Source organism: Ascaphus truei, chromosome 1 (assembly GCF_040206685.1).
Source record: "Ascaphus truei isolate aAscTru1 chromosome 1, aAscTru1.hap1, whole genome shotgun sequence".
Lineage (NCBI taxonomy): Eukaryota > Metazoa > Chordata > Amphibia > Anura > Ascaphidae > Ascaphus > Ascaphus truei.
This window is the reverse complement of record NC_134483.1, coordinates 201605657-201629646: the sequence shown is the minus strand read 5'-3', so window position 1 is coordinate 201629646 and position 23990 is coordinate 201605657. Positions and strand designations below refer to the sequence as shown.

The window sequence follows — 23990 nt, the reverse complement described above, 5'->3', positions numbered from 1 at the left end:
CAATCTCCCTACTTCTTTAGTTGGCTTTTTGAGAAAGTGAACCTCTATTCAGTACAAGTACTCATTACAGCAGTGTTTCCCAACTCCAGTCCTCAGGGAACCCCAACAGGTCAGGTCTTAAGAATATCTCTGCTCCAGCACAGGTGGGTCAATCAGCGGCTCAGTCATTTTGACTGACCCACCTGTGCTGGAGCAGTGATATCCTTAAGACCTGACCTGTTGGGGTTCCCTGAGAACTGGAGTTGGGACACACTGCATTACAGTCAAGTCAACACTTGTCAGAATTAAATCTGATACATGTAAAAGATACAAAAACAGAACAACAGAACACATATTAATCATCAAATTTAGTGTGTGGCCTATATAAACAGGTTTCCCAAGTTCACTAAGATGATGGTAAAAAATATATCTGAATATTAATCAATCCCAGTTGTCAAACCCAAATGGAACAAGTCTGGATTGGAATGAAGTACAGTATACGGTTAATATATAATAAAATAATAAATTAAATAATAATGTATTTAATTTGCCTCTCTCTCTCTCTCTCTCACTCTCTGGAAGCCTCTGCAGTCTGCGCTGCGCACACAATCTCTCCCACCCTCTCTTTCCATGCCGACTCTGACACAAAATTACAGCACGGAAAGATGGGACTTTTTTTACTTGAATTGAGAAATGCCATGAGATCTGAGCAGAGTGACTAAAGAAAATAAGGTTTGGCTACATTTTTGGCTAAGGGCCAGCACACGCATCCGAGCCTAAGAATAAAGTAGACTTGGATTTCTGAAGTCTGGGTGGGGATCTGGATTTCGAGAATCCAGGCTCACTTATCTCTACTGTCCTTGTTTGTCTCCAATGGGTATCTGTGTCATATATATATATATATATATATATATATACAGTATATATATATATATATATATATTTTTTTTTTTTTTTATTTTTTTTAAAGTATTACAAGCGTGCTTTGGGAGTTTGGTCACTCTGCCTGTAAGCATCTGGTTGTGCCAAGTGCAGCTGTGAATTTTAAACACCGCAGGTGTTTACACAGCATTGTAATTAGAATTTATATCTGGTACAATGTTTGGTGTTGTATGGTGCAATGGATGTAAGGCTGTAGTTCTCTGTGAGATATTCTGGAAGTTCAAGCGCTGTCCCATCTATAGGCGATTCTCACTGTGGATAAGGGAGATTTTCACATGCTGGAGGCTGAAATATATAGGATATCTGTATCCTCCTGCCCCACACATACACCACCTGAAAGGTCACCATTGCCTGATAGGCCTCCCAGGAGGAGGGCAGACTAGACTACTGTGGGCTCCGTGAGGTGAGGGTGAGGGTTGTAGATAACAAGCACATCCCACAATCTGTACAACTTCTATTACTGTATGCACTAACAGGTCAGAACTACACCACAGAGTAACCTAATTAAGTGGGAGTTTTTGGAATTAACGCAGGAGGCACAGTTAGGAAAAAAGGATCCCAGAAGAGGAGACAATTCCTCCTGGGTGAGTCCATTGTAAGACATATATTTTTGGGAAAAGGGAAAGAGGAAGGTAAGGGGTCTACCCAGAACTAAAGCTCAGAGTTCAGAGGAATTGTAGGCATATTCTGAGAATTAGGGCAGCTTGACAGGAGGTAGAGGTAGACATAATTGTCCACCTAGAGATGAAGTCAGCATAGTACAGGAGAAATGTAGTGAGTTTTGTACAGCTCTTAGGCAATTAGTATCTTCAGTGGCTTTTGCCGATGTATTCCTTATATAGGGGGAAGTAAAAACTCTTCGTAATAGTGACTTTAATGCATGGTGGAATAAGTTGTGTGAAGAGGAGTGATTTTGATTTATTAGACATATGGTAGCTGTTCCACCTGTAGGGATATTAGCCTATAAAAGAGAGATGACCTACACCCATCTGTTCATATGCTTCATTAGCAAGTACATAAACAAGATGCGGGGGCAGTGAAATGAGTATGGGTAAATGAAACTGCTTGCCCCGGCAAGAGATAGTAATTGGGTAGGACTTTAGAGCAGTAAGCTAGTTCAGGGGAACAGAAAACAGCTTAAATAGGAAAAAGATCAATAACATAAGCAGAAGGAGGTGTACAGGGGAACCCGGAAGCCTAAGGAAAAGCAGTAACAAAAACCTGTGGGCAACGTGTACAAATGCTTGTAGTGTGGGAAATAAAATCCTAGAACTAGATGTAATAATGACAAGGGATTATTTGGTTATTGTGGCTATTTCCATGTCATGATACAATGAGAATCAGGACTGGGACATAGCTATACCAGCTTACATTATATTTAGGAAGGACAGGATTGGAAGGATGGGGAAGAATTGCCCTCTTATGTGAAGAACAATGTAAAGGCTCCTTTAGTACAGTACAAGCAGAAGAATCTGAGACACTTTGTGCAACCATAGAGACTGGTCAGAAAGTTGTCAATAATACTTGAGTGATCTACAGCAGGGGTGCGCTAAATTTCGTGCATGCGCCCCCCTGTCTCCTCTCCCCTCCGGCTCGCGCCCCCCTCCTGCACGGTTCTGGCATCAAATGATGTCGCTGGGTCATGGGATGACCCGTGGCATCATTTGACGCCGGGTTGCCATGGGAACGTGTTGTTGGAAGGCCAGGTAAGTACAGTTACAGAGGCCTCACTTGTTCCCCGGCATTTATTTTAAATGCCTTCAGAGAAGCACATTACCTCTGTAACAACCACACATCCCCTTGAAAATCTTGCAGCCCCCACTTTGCGTATCTCTGATCTACAGTGCTCCAGGACAAGAGGAGGTTTTGCACAGGGTGTTAACAGATGACATAAATAAGATGGCAATTAAAGAGGAGGTAATAATTATGGGAGACTTCACTCTGCCATATGTGGACTGGCATGCGTCTGTTGCAGGTTCACCCACAAGCGGGGTCATCCTTGATACCCTGAAAGGGGCATCTCTCAAGCAATTGGTGAGGGGACCCACTCACGAAGAAGCACTACGTATAACACTTTCAGGTGGGACAGAGTATCGAATCTAAGTACTTAGGTTCCAGTGATCATGAATCAGTGTGGGTTAGTATAAAGACTGAGGCAAAGGTTTTAGATTATATGAGTACTGACTTTTCAGAGATGGGAAACTACTTAAGGGTTTATTTTCTGGATGGAGGTAGTTGAGTTTAGTGTAGCAGCAGCAGCAGCAGTGGGAAAAACTAAAATCGCCCAAAACTCAGTGTAACAGACCTTTGTGTCTGGTAGGTTAGCAGAAGCACAAATAAAAGAAACCTGGTCTGGTTCTCAAATGAGGTGGCAAGTATTGTAAAGTCTCTGAATACAGGTTTTTGGAAATAGAGGTAGATTCAGAGGAAGAAAGATAGATAAGTAAATCAGGCAGAAGGAGATTAAGCAAATACTCAGATGTGCAAAGGCACAAGCAAAAGAGAAATAGCCCAGAGAGTAAGGCTGCGGAAATGGTGCTACAGCCCGTGCGAATGCGCGCTGAGGCTGAATGAAAGCGGGTGCTTTCCCTGGCCATACCATACGGGCTGTGGGGGGCGTTCCTGGGGGTGTTCCCAGTGATGTCACGGCGCTGGTTCGTCCTCATTTGGCGAACCGCTCACGTGACGTGTCTGTCGCGTTGAGAAATCAGTTTAACTGATTTCTCACGCAACACGCGCCCCATCCCGCTTCCACGCGCATGCGCCCGCACTGGCTGCCATACCATGTCCGAGGCCTAAAGAAGGGGGACAAAGCTTTTTTAGGTATTTAAGGGAAAAGAGAAAAACAAAAGGAGGAATAGTGAGACTAAATACAGACAAGGGCAGTCATGTTGAGGGAGATAAAGGTATAGCCGATCACTGTAATACTTATTTATACCCAATCTTCCCAGCTGAAGATGAAGGGGTGGGATCACAGTTGTGCCAATGAATATACATGGAAAGGAGGTGGACGCAAGTTCATTTACAGAGGAGAACTCAAAGTGGAAAAGTCCATGGGACTGGGGGGCGGGATACATCAAAGGATATTGAAAGAGAATATGGGTGTGTTGGCAACACCATTAATAACTATTTAACCTGTCATTTTAACATGTATTGCTCCAGGCGACTGAAGAAGAGCAAGTTGAATCCCTCTTTACAACAGTGAAAGTAGGGAAGGGACAGGTAACTACAGGCCAGTGAGGGGAAATTAATGGAAACAATTTTTTTTTCAACAGGGTTGATACTTCAGGGGGGTAAACAAAATGATTAATCATTTAGGTAGATTGGAGGAATGGTGAAGAGTGTGGCAACTATAATGTAATGTAAAAAAGTGCATCCAAAGGCAGAATTCAGGATTAATGACACTATAATGTTAACTACTATAGAATAAAGGGAACTGGGAGTCATAATTTGTAGCAGACATCAAAGTTGGCAAGCAATGTAACTAAGAAATGAGGACAGCAAGCAGCATGTTAGGTTGTGTAGGGAGCGGTATTAGAAGCAGACAGAGTTACAGTAGTGATGCCACTGTATAGATTAGTAACACCTCACCTAAAGTACTATGTTCAATTCTGGATCTGGATCTGGATCACCGGAAGGACATAAATGAATTGGAGATTGTGCAAAAAAAGACTTAACTTGATCAACTAAATGTACAGTTTTGAGGAAAAAGGAGAGGAGGAATATTATTGAAACTTTCAAATATAGAACTGGTTTTGATCAAAGTACAGGATGAAAGCACATTTCCGAGAAAGAGGCCATGGTGTACTCTGAAGCTTGAGAGTTGCAGGCTGAGAGGAAATGTGAAGACATACTTCTTCAAGTAAAAGGTGGCGGTTTAGTAAAAAAGCTTCCCAACAGAGGTGGTTGGGGTTACAGTAATACAGGGGTTAAAGGGATCCAAATGGCTTGGGATACAGATAAGGTTATCATAAATATAAAAGAATACCAAGAATCAAATAGGGTCTAAGGCAGGGGTGCGCAAACTTTTCAGTCTGCGCACCCCCCCCCCCGTCTGCTCTTCCCCCCTGCTCGCACCCCTCTCCTTACCTTGTTTCCAGCTTCAAATGACGCAGCGGGGTCGCGTGATGCTGTGTTTCCATGGCGACGCATCGCCGAAGACAAGGTAAGTGAAGTTGCAGAGGCCTCACGTGATCCCCCGGTGTTTAATTTAAATGCCGTGGGGGGGAAGAGCGCGGGGCCTCTGTAACTGCTACAGCCCCCCCCCCTTGGGGGCGCGACCCCCAGTTTGTGTACCCCTGGTCTAAAGTAGGGGACAAGGCAGATAGGAAATGGGTGACCAATTGGTTCTTATCTGTCGTTGAAATCTATGTTTCTATGTTTTGACCGTAGATAACTTAATAATCATCATTATTTTTTTAAATTCAGAAGTTTCGTAATATTATTCTAATAAGTCATTTAAGTAGCACATTATTTATATACAAATGAAAGATCTGTAGTCTTGACAAAAGACAAAAAGAACATGTTGCATACAAATTTCTAGCCTGTATAAAATACCTATATCCAATGCAATTCACTACGTACCTCTTTGTAAAATAACATATACCCGTATAAATGTCAGCCTGCCCTCACTGCTGACAAAATCCCACGTGTGGGTCAAACAATTAATAAAATTTGATAGATTGTAATGATATTTTTAATCATAAGACTGTGGGTTAAAGTCTTCTCCATCAATATAACACTCTGGATCTTGTATGAATAACTGGAATACTCTACCCTCCAATTCAATTGTATTCTAATTAAGGAAGGCATCCAGTGAAACTACAACATATTTTACTAAGTTTTGAATATGTAATTTCCTCTCATAAATAATAATATTTTCATTGAGCAGTTGACATTAACACTATTTTACAGATGGCTGGGTTCACAAACTGAACATCTACTATTTAACAGTCAGAATTTAATGTATGGAAATCGCAAAAACTTTATGAGCTTACCTCTTTCACATTGTGGACCAGTAAATCCATATACGCAGGCACATCGATTGGGTCCAATGCAACGTCCCCCATTCTGGCAGCTATTTTCACAGACAGCTGTGCACAGAGAGGCATTTTACATTAATCAACATGCAACCATATTAAAGGCTTATGTTTTGTTGGGATTGCTTTTATAGGACCAATAAAACCCATAGAAATTTTTAGTTTTACTTATTTCAGCTTTCAAATCCACACAAGTCCTTTGTTCAGATATGAGGGCAAAGTTCATACAACTAAACATATGTGCCCAAAAAGATGTGGCAGGGAGGAAATTAAACCTGTAAGGATCCACAGGGGGTATCAGGCGGTGAATGGACAAGAACATGAGTGCTTGGCTGTTGGCAGTGTCAGAAGAAATGTGCACAGAGCAATTTGAGTATAGGTGTTAAAATAACACTTCATCAGAAAGTGTGGAAGCCTCAGTATTAGGATGTTAAACTAATGAAGAGCTTTAGAATGAAGATCCAAATACACTTTCCACTGAATTCCAAATAATTTGTTTCACTTTAATTATACATTATAATACAGAGGTTTTGTGCAGTCAAACAACTATAAATTATTTTAAATGTTTTTTTTTTCCAAATTACAAAGCATACATTTCAGTGTTTATTTTTACACTTTATTTTAGTCCATGTGCTACTTTGTTTGCATTCTCCTGCATCTGACCGTGACATCACAGCAGGGAAAGAGACGGGGCAGCCCTATAGGGACCATGCTTTGTCATGACGTTCAAATTGAGATAACAGGACAAAGCAAGACCTGATTTTAATGTAGGATGCTCAAGTAGAGTGCAGTTGATTTTATATCTAGTACAGTTACAGCTCAGTCATAGATAATGCACAGAAAAGAATATCAGCTGTTGCAGAGCCATTGTACCAATGATCTGTATTTAACTACAGGTAGATTATATAGTATGTGCTTTGTTTTGGAAAGTGCAGTGCATGTACCTGATGTCATACACAGCTGTTTCAATCCATTAGTGGCATATTTCAGCACTATTTCTTTTAAGAAATGTTTAAATTAATTTTCCTGCCTTTCCCAATAAAATGAAAATCCCATAGGTCTCTCTGAGCACATGTTGAAACTGGAATAAAGTGAAAAATACCTACAGTACTTTCTTTCGGGGTGTGTTTAAAGATACAGGTAATATAGATCATTATAACATATTGTATATAAAAAAAGAAACAATATTACAAAATACATTTTAATTATACTTACTATATATCATGTTTCTAATATTAAAACTTCAATTCTATGTCTTGTATAATTACTAGAAGTCTATATAAAAAAAACAGTGTTTTGCTATAAGTCTGAGAGCAAAGATGAATCTTTGTTTCTGAGTCCAGAGCATGTAATCTACCAAAGCCAAGAATTAAAAATAGTCCATGATTGAAGATTTATAAACACATTTGGCTGTCAGAGCTCCATCAATCAAATAACACACGAATAACAAATAATTGTTGTTGATTTTGTTAACTCCAGAAATGAGTCCCCATGTGGTTTGCAGGAGTATGCTATACTTCAAGTCAATGGGCTGTAAGGTGTCCTCCAGTGCTGAAAGTGTCTAACGGCAGAAGACTACTTAGTAAATTTGGGCTTAAATTTGACACTGCATCAATACTATATGGGCAGATGCTGGGTAGTGCATGATTAACAATACAAGAACTTCTGTTAATGAGAAAGAAAGTTACTGCATCTTTAAATGTACATTTCCAATTTTACTGAAAAGGTGCATTTTCATCCTGCTTCCCTCAAAGTAAATGGGGATTCTTCCTTAAACTGAGATGCAGTAGTGTCTCCCGATCAGTGCTATCTCAGTTTAATGAATAAACCCCATTGTATCAGGATGCTTTGCACATATTCCCCTCCACCCCCGTGTGCGTGAAGTGATGTTCTGGGGGAACATCTACAGTATATATACATGTGTGATCTGGGAAAGTCTATATCACTCACAGAGGGACGATCTAATAAGTGACTGTTACTGAGCTCTGTATCAAATAAGAGTTTGTTTAGCATGGGAAGGCATATAAGCATCTATATCTACTGCCCCCAGTGAAACGCTGCTAAGTGTGAGACACTTTGATTTGGAATGAAAAATATCCAAAGGACCTAAGTGGCTGTATTTTCACGATTTCTCTGAAGATTTTCATTATACTGTATATTGTCCCTCTAATAACATTCATCACACAGAAATACTGTGGGGTAAGAACAATTTGATCCAAGAAAATACTGGATTTTTCAATGTATTGGACTTCATAGGTTTGTGATTGAAATCCTGTGGAGTAGTGTATTGACATTTTATCTAGGATAAATAATTTAACTTCATCATTCATTTGATTAATCATCACTTGGAGTCAGGGTTTTAGTGATGTTATGAGTATAAGTTTGTGATTGTGTACATTCTAGCCCTGTAATATTGTTATTATATTCATCTATTGTCATAAAATTAGTATATTTGGAGGAAGCACTTCTATTCCTCTTTTTTTTTGTATCTAGCAGTTTTGGATTGGTAGTCCATTAGAAGCAGCTCGGTCTCCACTATTAACCCCATCCTTCGCACCATCCCATTGCTTAACTTCATTTTCCTGACTACACTTTTTACACAGTTAATAGTGAAACTTTCATTACATTCACCTAAATATTTGATTCTGAGCTGATTCACTTTGTGTATGTGTGTGTGTGTGTGTGTGTGTGTGTGTGTGTGTGTGTGTGTGTGTGTGTGTGTGTGTGTGTGTGTGTGTGTGTGTGTGTGTGTGTAACTCTACTAAAATAAGTCTTCTCTCACTCCCTCCTCCTTATGCCACCTTTTGGTAGGACCTAAATAACGCCAGGTTAAATCCCTGTGCTAACCTGCATGGCCTTTAGTGCATTATCATTAGTGTAAGTGTAATTTAAAATATGTTTCAGCAGTGGCTACCTTAAATATATAAAGTCAGCACAAGCATTGCCCTCCATTAGTTCACTTTGCCTAGCAATTTCCTGTTCAATCCTTAATAATGTTGACAGGGTCTACTTAGAAGCGAGCATTTATGTTGTTACAAGTAGTATCTGAAATTACTAGGGAAGGAGTAGAGAAGGATGAAAGGGTTGGTTTCATATGGCAAATATTAATAACTGTAAAGTTTATTTGTGCTATATGTTAAAATTAATCCTTCTGTCAAAGACCCACTATGAGCTACACAAACAGTCACGTTGAATCCCCTGTGCACTGACAGATCACCGTCTTTAAAACCTGCCCCAGCATTAGCAAGAAAAGGCGTCAGTCTTCAAGATTCTGGGCTGATTTCCAGCAGAGGTTTCTCCAGTTGAAGGACAGAGCGATATAGTGCCCCACTACTCCACTACTCAGAAGTATTATATCTCTTTCGATGAATAGAGCTCCCATTTAATGGTATTTTCTGTAGGATTTTATATCAAAGTTGTGAAAAATATATTGTGGTTTGAAATGGATTGGAAAGCATTGCACTGATATCTTGCCATCACTGGAGTGGTTTAATATTGTGTCACCTTCACAGAGCTTGTTAGAAAGAGGAGGATCTGAGGAAGATGAGATGCCCTAACTTTGAATTTCAATTATTTTTCAGATTGTTTGTAACCAGTGACAGTCACCATAGCGTCATGTAACCAGTTGTTTTGCTATGGCATTTTTTGCTTTATTTCCCACTAATGGTACATTTGTGGGTTCTTTGACCTTGCACCACTCATTACCAAAGAAAGGGCATAATTTTCAATGTTATGAGTACTTTGGCTTTGATGAAAAATAATGTTAGTACAACTGAACTACCAGCCCTGCTACACTGATATTCATTGTTCCATGCAGGCAACGTAGTTTTATTTGTACCCTAGAGACCCCAAACTTTGGGAGTCTAAGTCTTAGGTAGGGTTTTGGGGTGAAAAGCAAGTAATTTTGATTGCAGGAGGTCTGACTTGGCTTTTCTACTTGACTTGGCTCTGATTGGCTACTTGAAAAAGTTCCCACGCGGTGATTGGCTGTCCGGTCTGTTTCTATTTTGTGAATGAAGCAAAGAATACTATAAGAAGTGCTGAGCCAATCAGATTGTGTGTTCCCCTTGAGTCTGAGCTGAAAGAGCGTGGTCAGGTTTCTCAAAGATGCTCTGTTTGTAATAGCAAAGCAACCGGCTTCAATTTCAAGCTGGATAAGCCTGCCCGCCAAAGTCCAGCATTTTGCACCCAAGTTCTCAGAATCGAACGTAGTGGTCGCGGCTGGGATTTTATGCCGATTTGAGTTCCAGGAGATTTTGAGTAACTCGCGGTCAGGAGTGACCAAGTTCTCTAAAGAGAACGTAGCGTGGCATTAGAATTTTATGCTGATTAGGGTTCCTTGAGATTCCGGGCTAAGTCCCGGTCAGGGTAAAACTCTCCCATAGAGTTCCTGCACCTAGGAAAGTCTAGTTTTCAACCCCAGCCCCAAAGTATATTTTCATCTGTATTTTGTGTTTCATTGTGTGTAAACGAATTTATGCCGAATAAATTACAATTTATTTCACTACCTTGTTTTCCTCAATGAATGATCCTGGTAAAAAGGTGTAAATAACCTGATCTCTCGTGACACCAATAACCACATATAAAAGCAGTAGGATATGCCAAGAAATCCAAGAGACAGACAATGAGGAGAGGAGAAGGTTCAAATCAAATTAAAATTAAAATCTTTAAAGACACATATCTTGCATAAACTGTGAATTTGTTAGATTATTAATTAGAAGTAGTAATGTACTGCGTACACGGAAATTACCCGGTACCCGGCCATATTTTCAGTACCTGAAATTACCCGGACCTGGCACCAGGGTGCTGGAACCCGGTGCCGGGTAATTTCTATTCTGCTCTGCTCCCTCAGGCCTCCTCTTGGAGAAAGGCAGGAGCAGAGCAGCAGAAGACTTACAGTACCTGCAGTCGGCAGGCGGAGGTTGAGGAGGACTGTGACGGAGGGTGAGGAGGACTACAGCGACATCCTGGTGGCAGTAAGAGCAGCGGAAGACATCCTTCAGGCGGTGGCAGCAGAGGACGTTACACTTCAGCCGGTGTGGACAGCGGAAGACATCCTTCACAGCTGGTGCTGGTGGGAGCAGAGGAACATGTGACCTGAGCAGTAGCGTTACTATTGGACAGCTGGGGAGGAGCTGCACTGGAAGTCGGAAGTCGTGCTCATCCTCGGCTGTCCAAGAGTAACACTCCTGCTCCGGTCACATGTTCCTCTGTTCCCACCAGCTGTGAAGGATGTCTTCAGCTGCTGCCATCGGCTGAAGAGTGACATCCTCTGTTGCCATCTCCTGATGAATTAATTCAGACAATCCAGGAGGAGCAAAATATGGGGAAATAAAGAAACAAAAAACAGTGCAAATTTAAGTGCAGACGTTGAGACTAAAATCCAACTAGATGTCAATATCTTGGCTCTACTGATTAATCAACTCACAAGATGTTAGTGGTATATATGCAGTTGGCAGATTGGGCTGCCACCCCAGGTGGATGCTGTAAACTGTTTAGCTGCTTCCAGGCTCGTCTCATCAGAGTGGCAGAGTTACATGTAGAGGAAGAAACAGAACTACATAGCGCGATCTGTCTTGATATAGACTTTATAAAAGATATATAGGCATATAAAATGTGCACTTACAATGTGCCAATGTTAAAATCGCATTTTTCACATTAAAAGTGAATCTAGGGGGTACTCCGCCGTTCTCACCGCCTCCTCTCTGGCTCTGGATTTCCTCCGTCTGCAACCTGGGACTCTGAACTCCGTGTCTCCTCCGGTGCATGTGACATCACTGCTCAATGGATGGTGCAGATACGGATCCCTCACTAGACCAAAACACCACTCAACGCGTTTCGCCCAGCTCTTGCAAGCTGTCAATGGCTTCGTCAGGAGTGTGTCAGTTGGATTTTAGTCTCAACGTCTGCACTTAAATTTGCACTGTTTTTTGTTTCTTTATTTCCCCATATTTTGCTCCTCCTGGATTGTCTGAATTATATCATTCTACTTGGAACCCGGAAAACAGGTTCTACCAGAGGGTTTGAGCAGGGACTTATTATTATTATTTTTTGAGCACATATTATATTGTAAATTGCACTATTAACTTGTACACTACCACTTTTTTATTTTAAGTTGTTAGCGCCTTATATTCACTATCATTCACAATCTCCTGATGAATGTCTTCCACTGCTCCCAATGCCACCAGGATGTCGCCGTGGTCCTCCTCACCCTCCGCCACTAGCTGCAGATAAGTTAAAACTAGCGTGTGAGTAAGTATAATACACAGTAGTGGTGTTATAATTTTGCACTACATTTTTGTATTTTGTTTTTCATATATTCGCCCGGAGAACCTCTGCGCTCTGCATTTCTGTCAAGTCTTGTATCAGATTTTGGGAAACATCTCTATCTCAGAGCTGCGTTTTTTCTAATACAGGGTTGTATTGTACATGTATCCACATATATACACCTAAGTAGTTGACTATGATAGTCCCTCATTAATCACTATTTCATGCTATCCAGTTCATTTATGTCACCTTCCATTATCATTTAATTTTTTACGCATGGGAACTAAATACAGTGGAAAATGTTTTACAGAGTTAAATTGAACTCTTATACTTACGTTGTCCACAGTGTGCTCCAAAATAACCTTTTTGGCACTGGCACTGATCGTCAATACACGTTCCTCCATTCATACATCTGACGCTGCACTGTTGTACTGTAAAAGCATATCAGGAACGATCATTAATTTGTAGGAGTCACATTATATATGTGTATATATATATATTTGGTTTGAGTTACAGTCTAGACGTTAAGCAACCCTGAGTCGACTCTTCTTTATCTGTCGTTCTACTGTAGGTGTTCTCCTTTCCTACATCTCTCATATTCACATTATCTCACTGAATTCACTGTATCTCTCACTTCCTGTTAATATTTTTGTTTACAGGAAAAATATATTTAACGTTTGCATCTTATTAGGCTATAGCACTATGGTCCTGAGATTTGCAAATTTCAAACAAGTTGAATACATGCAAGTGAAGTAGGTAAAAATAAAGTGGAATAGTAGCTTGTAATTCAAGCAGTGTCCTATAAAGTATATATATTTTTTTATGTACAGTACTATACAGTAAATATGACTGAATACTCAGGGAATGTATCTCTTTGCCAATTTATTTTTCCATGCATAATGCATTTTAGTAAAGTAACCCTCTGGAGCCACGTTCCTGGCTTGTTGGGCATATAACCTATTGACATGGCTTTAAGATGTACATTTTCCCTTACGACCATGCTAGGAGACTTGCCACCATACCCTGATTTATCCACTAGAAGTTAGAATGTGTAACGCGTTGAAAATGCTGGAGCTCATGTTACAAAACAAAGTTTACAGAAAACATACTCACTGGTTTTAGATCCACAAGTTGGTGATATTTGTCCACTGGAGCAAGTGCACATATTTGGGCGGGAACAGAATCCATCACCACAGCTATTTCTACAAATTGCTGAAGGATTTAAGAAAAAAAAAAAATTAATAAGGATCTTAAGCCTTGACTTCCAATCTTATTTGTGCAATTTATTATGATTACACTTTTGCAGCCTATATATCCTTTTACACCAGGCAGATTTTATTGCTAAATACATAAAAATGGTTAGATAAAGCATCATGTTATTACCATGGCAGGTCTGGAATACATCAAACAGCAGTGAAACCTGTAAATATCTTCAAAGATGCCTTTGGGCAACCAATATATATATGGTTTGGAATGTTCCATGTTAACGTTAAGTACACAGCGGCTGTTACATAAAGTATTTTTTAGGCTGTGCCATAGACTGCATTTCATATGGGTGATGTGTTGTAAAGATTTATAACAGATCGAGGTATTTGTTTAGGATGTTGTTTTTTTTAAGTTTAAATGCAATTACAATATTGGATGAATCAAGGCCAATTATAACTTGTCTTTCATTAATGGAACTTCTAACAAGGACCTGCAGACATGGCGGCCCAACTATTCTTTTGTATGTATACTGTATGTTAATCTAAAATTGACAATAAATAATAACATAACACTACTCCTGAAGGGCCAATGGGTGAAACATGCAAAAAATATACAATCACTATTGTTTTAAGCAATAGCATCAATGGTCTATCAAGTACTTAAATAACAGACACATTATATGGCAGTATCACATTAGTTAAGTTATGGTGGGCAAAAAAAGTGACAAAAAAATCTCCACCTTAAAGCATATAACAAATGGAAATATTACTGTGTGCTCATTTGCATGTCTTAGACAGGTCTGCAACCCTGTCTTTCACCATTATCACCCAGCATACCATGCTTCCACTGCAGCAAGGGATTCTGGGAAATGACATAACTAGGCCTAGAGTTTCCCTTCAGGCCCCAGCTAAGCCCCGACCCCAATAGATTGTATGTACGCTAGAGAAGGCCCTGTGAGACAGGGACACTTTCCCCATTAGTTGTACTGTATAGTGTCAGGGACACAGCAAGATGCTGCGCAGTATTTGCAGCCTGTTGTCACCGCAAATAGAGACTATCAAAGGTGGGACGCTAATATACAAAACAGTAATACAAGTCCCACACAGACAATCCTTACCCCAAATACACTGCAAACAAATGACAAACACAGACTAAGAAAATACACAACACTACCTGCAATAGTCTCACACTGCATTCAATCATCACAGAAGAAAAAAATAACAAACTAAATATAACAACTCCTTCACACAAAAAAAAGAAAGAAAATGAGCCAACCAACACACCACATTACATTTTTGCTCTCATTTAAATTTATGATACATTATATCATTTGAACTTACATACAAATAGCTCTAATCAAATAATAATAAAAAAATGAACCAACGTTTGTTTTTTAACCTTAACTGGATTCTAGGATATTTTATAATTACTGTATACACAAAACACCCATGTGCAGATCATATATTTTTGTGTTATTTATATCTTATTATTTATATGATTGTAACTACTGTATTACTGCTGTGAAGTGCTGTGTACATTAATGGTGCTATACAAATAAAACACAAAACCCCAGCAAGCTCTTTTTGGGAACCCCTGAGCCCCCACAAAATATATATATGTATATAAGTGTCAAAAAGGAGTGCTATTGAGTGTGGCATATGTATACAACAGACGACAGAGAAGCCCAATGCTACATCAATATGACAAAAAAACACAGTAAAATACTTATATATTCTCTTGAAAAAGGGTCATTTAGTTTAACTGTCGTGGCTCGCAAGCTTACAATGCTTTGGCCAAAGGGTTAAACTAAATGACCCTTTTTCAAGAGAATATATTAGTATTTTACTGTGTATTTTTGGCATGTAGCATTGGGCTTCTCTGTCGTCTGAGCTATACATTTAAAGACATACATACTGTACATACCTGTACAGACATACACACAAATTTAGGGTTATAGCATTTTTCTGTACTTCCACATTTATATTTCTAAAGATATATATCCCATCCACAAGGTGGCTGCATGTAAAATTCAGGGTCACACATTGAGTGTATGTTTCAGGAAATAAGAGAGAAAATGTGTGTTAGTTTCTTCCAACTATTGTTAGCAATTGTGCTGTTGCTTCCCAGCTTGCTGAACGCATTTGAAAGCTACGTTCAGAGAGACATATGGTGAAAATGCAGGAGATGGGTAAACTGTCCATTGACTTTCATTGAGCTTAGATATTATTTTCAAACAGAGATTGATAACATTGTGTTAAAGATCATGGAGTCTCCCTCATATATAGGAATAGTTGGTCAGTACTATACACTTCCCTGTATACCTATTCATATACTGTACCTCTTTAGCTACTTTATTTTTTAGTATTTGTCTGGTGTGTAGAAATCAGAGCTTTATACACAATGTTGCAGATAATGTCACAAATGGATAAAAATAAAACTGAAATAGTGCCAGCCTTATTCTCATCCAATCTGACACAACAATGTTCACACAAAGTTGATGAGATGGTCAGTATATCTAGCTTTTGTTCCCACACTTGTAGTGCACCTATTAGTTTCTCTATAATGCTATATCAGTGGTTTGTCTCAAAATCAAGTGAAAGGGACCACTAATGCTTGATGGTCACACATTCAATATTAGCAAATCCTAAAAAAAACTCTGCTAAAAATCATAGTGGCATTTTCTAAACTCCAATCAGGGTAGTGGCCATCAAACATATGTTGCTGATTGCTACAAGTTTTCCAGGCACCATTATTGATTTGTTTTGGCTTCTTTCAGTGTGTTTGTTTGTATCTAGGCCTTCATTTTGTGATTACTATAATACAGAGACAACTAAGATATTTTTTTTCCCGTTTTTCTGGATGTTTGTAGGAAGAAACACTTTTGTTGAACCCTTCCGTAGGCTAAAGAAACAAGAAGCAGATTGCTCTTACCCTGATCCTTATGCAAAATGAAATTATGAAACCCAAGTAATACTAAGTTTGATCCAAGATACAGAACTGTTATTTAAAAAAACAAAAAACACTTGACTTTATCATCAATATCCCTGCCAATTTTGGTCAACTTTATTCTACTATTTCTGAGCTATCATTTTTCCAAAATAATGGCTGATATTTGTGTAAAACTGTTTTTTTAATGATACTGTATCTCAAAAATTCCCGAGCTGGACTCTCTACAAAGATAGTCTTTTTTTCTCAGAATAATGTCTGGTATTTGTGGAAAACTATTCGGTTTATGATACAGTATCTCAAAAATGTTTTATTGGACCCATTACAAATATGTCATGTTTCGCCCAAATATGTAAATTTATAGCTGACTTCAAAAAATGTGGTTTCAGAGCAAACCATAATATATAACGTGCTGCTGCATTTCATTTAAAGATATGACAGATACCAGGAACAGTAATGGTATTGCAATACATTGAAATGTATCAGAGCATATCAGAGATTTTCCATTATACTGAAAAGCACTGTGACCTCATTGTCAACATAGAATGTTAAATATCTCATTAGAATAGCTGAGTACCAATGCCTTTGAAGCGGACGAACCTGGTTGATACCCATTGTCAGCTTTCCTTGTGATCTTGAGCAATTCACTTTATCCCTATGTGTCTCAAGCAAGAGACAAGTTAGTATAGTACTATTAGACCAAGCTGATGAATAATTTTTTCATAGTTAATTATTTTCATCTTTGGGTAGTAATTACTGACCAAGGTGTTATTTGGGGTCTTCTGCACAGAATAATAGTGTATGACACTATTACTTAAAATAGCATATGAAAATAAACATTTTGGTGAATAATTACTATGATTGTTCTCTTCATCTTTGTCTTTGTCAAAAGCCAAATTGCATAATATTATTTATGATGAAACCTCAAAGAGAAGGCAGCTAGCTACTGTAAATTAGTGACTGAATGGCACTAGATAAACATAATTTAGCCGTTTTCATAGAACATATTGTAATTTAGTCTTGGAAGTCAGCCTCCTTCTGCTTTATTATTACAAAATGAATACTAACTATCCCATTTGATTTATTTACATGAAATACATTGAAAGTTACCTCTCGTTTTCAAGCATGTCCTGGGCAGAGACTTAGAATGACAATAAATTGTTACACATTATATTTACAGACATGTCATGGACAGTTATAGAGGCAATATAAGTTATGGGTGTATTTAACAATTACAGCCAAGATTAAAATGTGAGACAGCTGAAGTCTAGAAAGAACTTAAAATGGAGGCAGCCTTGGGAGTCTCTGCCAACTAAAGGACTTAAGTACTGAACTATAGTTTGAGTACATATCGTTAAATGAGGGTCATCATCTCTATACTTTAATTGTTTTGAGAGAAATGTTGAAAGGAATTTATAGAAGAAAGCCCACACTTACGGACAATGCACTGGTTTCCTCCAGGAAGAGTTTTCCATCCAGGACAACAATAAGAATGGAATCGAGAACCGCATACATTCGGCCTTTTGAAAACAAAAAACGAACATGTATTTATGAAGTCACACCTTCAATGAGGCCTGTACTAACAATCATGTTTTTATAATGACTAAGGGCTGATTCTATATGTGCCGAATTCGATAGGAAATTTCAGCCACAGACGGCCTGATTGCCGGTTTCAGCACATATAGAATATGCCCTTATGTAGGAGTACAATTCTTCACCATTTCTCCCCAAAAATGAAATTTAGACAACCTTACACAAAATAACTTCTGTTCAGTAGACCCCACATTCACACATAGAGTACTTGCTGCCTTGGCATCTTGGTTGTGTATACTTCCCACCCTGACTGCTAGTGACATTAGCTACAGTAAGAGCTGATTGTGCACCTTATTTATTATGCAAAATCATACATGCAAAAACTGGCTCTACAGTACTTTTCTTACAGTCATCACAAAGCATTCTAATGCATTCAATGTAGCTAACCACATACAAAATAGCCTTCATACAATAGTATGTGTACCTTTAAAATAGTCATAGTTTATCCAGGTTGATTTTCTATTAATGCATACAGATGCTAATAGGGATAGTACGTGAATTCCCAAATTAGAATTTGGGTGTACAAACAATATTATACTCGTGCCAATATATTATGCTTAAAGAACAGGCAATACAAAAAACATGGAGAAAATAGAGAGGTATCCACTTATCTAATACTATACACATACTGTACATGTTGCAACCTTTAAAATTAAAACATTTGTAATTTTGAGTTGAACTAATGTTGCAAATTTCAATTCTTAGAGATGATCACGAAGTCAATTCATCATTTCAAAGTGTTACTCACTAATAACTGCGGGGGGCGTGGTTGATTTGGTCAAATATTTCCCTGAATTAGTTCAAATTATTTTTATTAGCTTATACGAGCCCAAAACATCTACAAAATTAAATACAATTCATTCTTTTTTTAGGCGTGAAATCTGTATTAACAGATAAACACAATTTGGAACAAATTGTAATGTATGTAGCACTTGCGGAAGAAAAAACCCCATTTGGGTCCCAGTAGGATGAAAAGTTAAGAAATTATCGTTTATATGTCATGTTGTTAAATCCAAAACCTCCACCCATGTTTGCTTTGTTATTATAACACAAACCATAGCCTATGGTACGTTTTTTCCATAGATCCTGTTTTACACAGGCAACAAAATGATTGTCATCCATCATATGACATACTGACAAAGCATAAGGAATGTGAGTACTAGGAGTTAACCTCCTCAATGGTTAATTTAATCACATTTAGGGAAAGGATTTCTAAGCAGTGTCGGAAGATGAGGTATGGCCATGAGCTACAAAGCCGCTGTACCACTGTATTGACTAAGATGTCTCACAGACATCAGATTGTGTCTTATGAAAATGCATTTACAGCTGACAGACTGTGTTTTCTTGATGCACCTCCTCCATAAGACTCCTCCATAAGGTGTCTTCCAGGCTGCCCGTTTTAAGTAGAAACTCTGCATTGCTTTTAAACTGCTTTGATACAATAGAATTAATGTAAGTCAGCGGAAATGTAGGGCCTATGTGTTATACACGAGCCTGTGATGCTTTATATGGTTTTCATGTTCATTTAACTAAATATTAATAAACAAAAGTTGTACTTTTGCATTGTATGACAATATGAAAAATATTATAAAAGGGTCACATTAACATTACACATCTACATGTATGCTGTATGTACTATACAATGGCACAACAAACATAATTTCATTTAAACCATGAGTATGTTTGTCAAATGTAGATTGTGTCATTTGTACAGTGAATACAGTATGTATGTAGGTGTGTGGTGACACTTGTATACTGGCTCTACTTTTTTGTGTGTGTCACTACACACCTACTGTACATATATACTGTATTCTGTACAATGACACAATCTACATAATCTACAGTGATCTCAATACATTTTAATGCACTTTAATGTACTTAAGCACATAAAAAAATAGACTAACATGCTACCGTAAGTCAAAATCACAACGATATTTAGCATACTATATACATAATACCATACAATAAAAGTATAATATATTTTTTATATAATTATTCAAAGTAACATTAACACACAGCAAGGTATTATATAAACACAGACTCGTATTAGGTCTAAATATCAATAGGTTACATTAATTATATGATGTTAAAACAGGTTTATAGCAATATCATTTGTGCAGAACTCCTACTTAAACCAGGCACTGGCAGAAGACACAGTTAGAGACGTCATAAATGTGCTCTTACATTAAGATTAGTTACACTTAATGTAAGACAACAGACCACATCTTTTGTAATGTGTATTACAGAGCCTGATCATATCTACAGTAGTAGCAGCCGGATTTCGCCTTCCAAATGCTTGTGTTGTCCATAGTCAATTTCACCTTGAGCCTATTATTACAAAGCCAGAATGTTGCATATGAGCAAATTATGCAATTAATGGATATGCTGCCCTCTTGAGGAGTATTTAGATCTATGTCACCCCTCTCACAACTGAAGGTTTTAGGCTAAAAAAACAACAACCCATCATTATCCAAATGAAGAAATATTTTCTACAACTACAAAAAAGTCCCCCAACAAATAATGAAACAAGTGACATTAGTTATATGAGTGAAAGGATATTTGTTTCAACATCCATCACAAATTCCCTTAATGCCACACATTTTCATTCCATTTATAGAAATATAAGTGTTTGGAATTGCTCATTTGTTTTTGTAGTGTCAAAAAGATTTATTATAGCGTGAAAAATATCCACACGTTACAGTGATACACAAGACACACATAAAAAGGTAACACACAAACAAGACCTAGTAAAAAGTACAGTATGAACCTGCTTTAATAAAATGAAAGGAGTGAAACCAGAGCAGTACTTGGCATTTATTTACCTCCATCTGCCTAGATCTGTGTTTTCTTTGCCAGTAGAGACCATGAAGACTCTTTCCAACATAAACATACTACTAATCAGGTTCATTCATAAAAGACAAATAGTCCTTGCACTTTAAAGTTACTTTGAGAAAGAAAAACTTTTAAGTTTATAAAAAAGTAATTTTTGGATGTAAATTTATAGAACTGACATGGAGTTTAACCAGGGTAAAGAAAATAAAGGCAGCCTTAGAATTTTAAACAAAATTATGAAGGGTTAGTCAACACACTAAATGCGGCCATTTATTAAGAGCACTTACAGAATGTAGACATTAAGTGGAACAGGCAGATGTTAAAAAGAGGGTTTACATTTTAGGTAATAAGTGCATTGGGGCAAAGTCCTGGAAGGACCAAACAGAGAAAGCAGGGAGGGAGAGAGAGATAGAAGAAATCAGACTCCTTACATCTTATTTTACAGACTGTTTGAAGAACAGATTATTGGATAACAAAATATACTGTACAGAAGCCTACTCTACATTGTAGAATATGCTTGTGTATGTTTTGGTATGTATGTCTCTAATTAATATGCATAGCATTAGCAATGTCATACATTTGCAATTAGTTGGGATTTTTTATTGGACAGAGTCATTTGGGCTTTAATGTCACAAGTACAAGACAGCTGAGTATGCAGTGCCTAATTCCATACACTTTTTGAGACCTACAGTACAATATATCATGCAGAGTAGGTTAAGGAAATAGAATGAAGATCGAAATAACACCTTGTGTGCTGGGAGGGCTGCAACACATTGATTCCGTTAACTGAATGCTGGAAGCAATAGAAAGAATGAGATTTGTGGCTAAAATGGCTACTATGTTGAGTGGATGAAAAATGATGTAAATCTTTAAATTATGTCATTTATGTGTAGCATAAATGCATATTTCGGAACCACTGTTTGGCATGCATGCATCATTGCCTTCAGTACGTGACTGTCTGGCTTCCAGATAACCAGACTCGGCCAATTCCTGCCTTTGGAACTCATTTTCCATAAGCCAGCTAGTTAATCAAAAAAAGCAATTGTAAAAAAAAAAATAATGTATAGAAAAGGGCTGGGTTATAGTACTGATAAAATGAAAGTGCAGAGTTCTAGTGGCTGTACTGGATATAGGGAACGTGATATTTTTTTTACAGGTTGTAACTCAATATGTACAGTAGGACCCACTTCAAAGTTCTTTGGAATTCTTTTAATAAACATCTTAGGAGATGGTAGGTATTTAAATTAACTTGCGGGGTTTACAAAGCTCGTACACAGATGTAAGGGGCTAAGGCAAGTTTTGGAATGAAGGACAAGCAGGACGTCATGTTTGAAAGAAGAATTCTGACATTGAGGAGCCAAAGTGTTACTTCTGGGAGTGAGGGTGACCCTGCCTTCCCAATTCCGTTCTCCTATTGACAATAACCAAAATGAGTGGGGCTGCAGAAGCCTTTCTAGTTTCAACCTTTCGCAGCCAGATGGGACTTGAAGGTTGAAATGGTTATTACACCACTTCTGAAGAGCTTTGATGATGCAGTGGCCTGAGCTATAAAATAGTGTTTTAAAAATCATTCATGAAGTACAAATGACATTACAAAAAATGTTTGCCACTAATATTTCTCCATAACTTTTTCACATGATGCTATTTAAATCAAGCTGAAAAAAAAAATGGTGAGCGCAATGTATGCAAAATTGATTGGCTAAGTGAGACTGCATCTTTAGAAGAAACGCGATGCAATTATACAGTGATTTACAAACTATTAGTTGGGATTAAAAAAAACCCCCACCAAACATCAAAAACACCACCACAACAGTTTCCTCTACGGGGGACCTAAATAGAGTCGATGTTCCCGTGGCAAATAAATGTTTCGTGTATTGTACAGCAGCACATGTTTTAACAATGGTTACTCTCATTCTGTTCTTACAACATAACTAACGCACAAAACATTACAAAAACGTGACCCAATTAGTTTTCCCCCTTATAGCAGAGGGGTATTCACTCCATTGCAAACCTAATGCAACCCCTCCATCCCCCCCCCCCCCCTAAAACCCTGGACTGCACAACTACTTTGCACAGCAGCTCTTGGACCAGTGGAAAATGTGTGCTGTGCCACGGAGCAGGCTGAGCTGTTGCCTACCCGCGCAGTGCGTCCTGCTGTCCTCTCCTGCGGACTCTGCTGGCAGCGGCTGCAGCGGCAGCAGCAGCAGCAGCAGCACTAGTAGCGGCTCCTTCCCTCCCCTCCTGAGCTCCCAGTCTGCTGGACTCCGCACTGAAGACCTGTTGCCGGGCTGCTCCCAGCACCGTCGTCGAGCATCCCAGCAACACAACCAAACAGCCCTGCAAAAACATAGCCCGCCTCTCTCCTCCCGGCATGGGAGACTGGTATAGGCTATTGACCATTAGTGATCAGGCAAGAGGAGAACCACTTATCAACCAGAAGATGAGAGATTGGGGGTTGTTAGTGCTTCCTTTTTTCTTCTTCTGTCCCACTACCTCTCCTAAATCTTCTCTGTGTGTGAAACAAATCTTCAATCAGCAGCAAGATCCTCTGTTAAAAAAAAAAAAAAAAAAAAAAGAAGCACTTCAAGTTCTTGCAAGGTAGAGTAACAAGAACTATGAACTTGGATGTCCCAGGTTGTCTCTGTCAAGTTGAGTAATCAGGATGTTGTTAGGATCACACAAGCCACAGTATTCTCTTATTCCTAGATAAATCAGTGCTTTCTAGAAATCCACTCTCTTTGCATTGCGGATGCACAAAACGGCAGCAGGGGGGGAAAAAGGGGGAGATCAAACATGAGATGGCTATGAATAAAGCAATCTGTGTGCTCCTGAGTTACTGACTCCCATAGCCAGCGTGTGCGAGGAGCAGGATTAGAGCTGAGAGAGCTGTGGGCTGGGGGTTTAAGAGGCGGCTGCCTGACAGTGGGGAGCAAACCACAGAACCAGTCAAACACGTGAAAGGCAAGAGGAGGAGGAGGGATAAAAAGGGGATGGTGGAAGGAGAAAGAAACAGAGATGGGGGTTGCTTTATTTAACCCTTTAGTGAGGGACTCTGCTTTTAGGACTGGGAGTACTTTCTTTACTTACCTTCTTCATTACTGGAAAGTAGTTCATGAAACTTCTTAAGTGCTAGATGTTGCTTTACTTATCTTTGGGTTTTCTTTATTCTCTCTGTCCTGGAGTCAA

At 38.6% G+C, this 23990-nt stretch overlaps 1 protein-coding gene across 2 annotated transcripts in view; it reads right to left on the bottom strand.

Moving 5' to 3' along the window:
* The window catches only part of FBN2 (fibrillin 2), a 271752-nt gene extending 248041 nt beyond the window's left edge, over window positions 1-23711 (bottom strand). For both annotated transcript variants that reach the window (XM_075600216.1, XM_075600224.1), the window contains exons 1-5: window positions 22942-23711; window positions 17817-17899; window positions 13341-13439; window positions 12563-12658; window positions 5919-6014 (exon numbers count right to left, since the gene is read on the bottom strand). In XM_075600216.1, the coding sequence (XP_075456331.1) occupies window positions 5919-6014; window positions 12563-12658; window positions 13341-13439; window positions 17817-17899; window positions 22942-23204 (637 nt within the window). In that variant the 5' untranslated portion in view covers window positions 23205-23711. The remainder of the gene's footprint in view (window positions 1-5918; window positions 6015-12562; window positions 12659-13340; window positions 13440-17816; window positions 17900-22941) is intronic.
* Window positions 23712-23990: the final 279 nt, after the last annotated feature.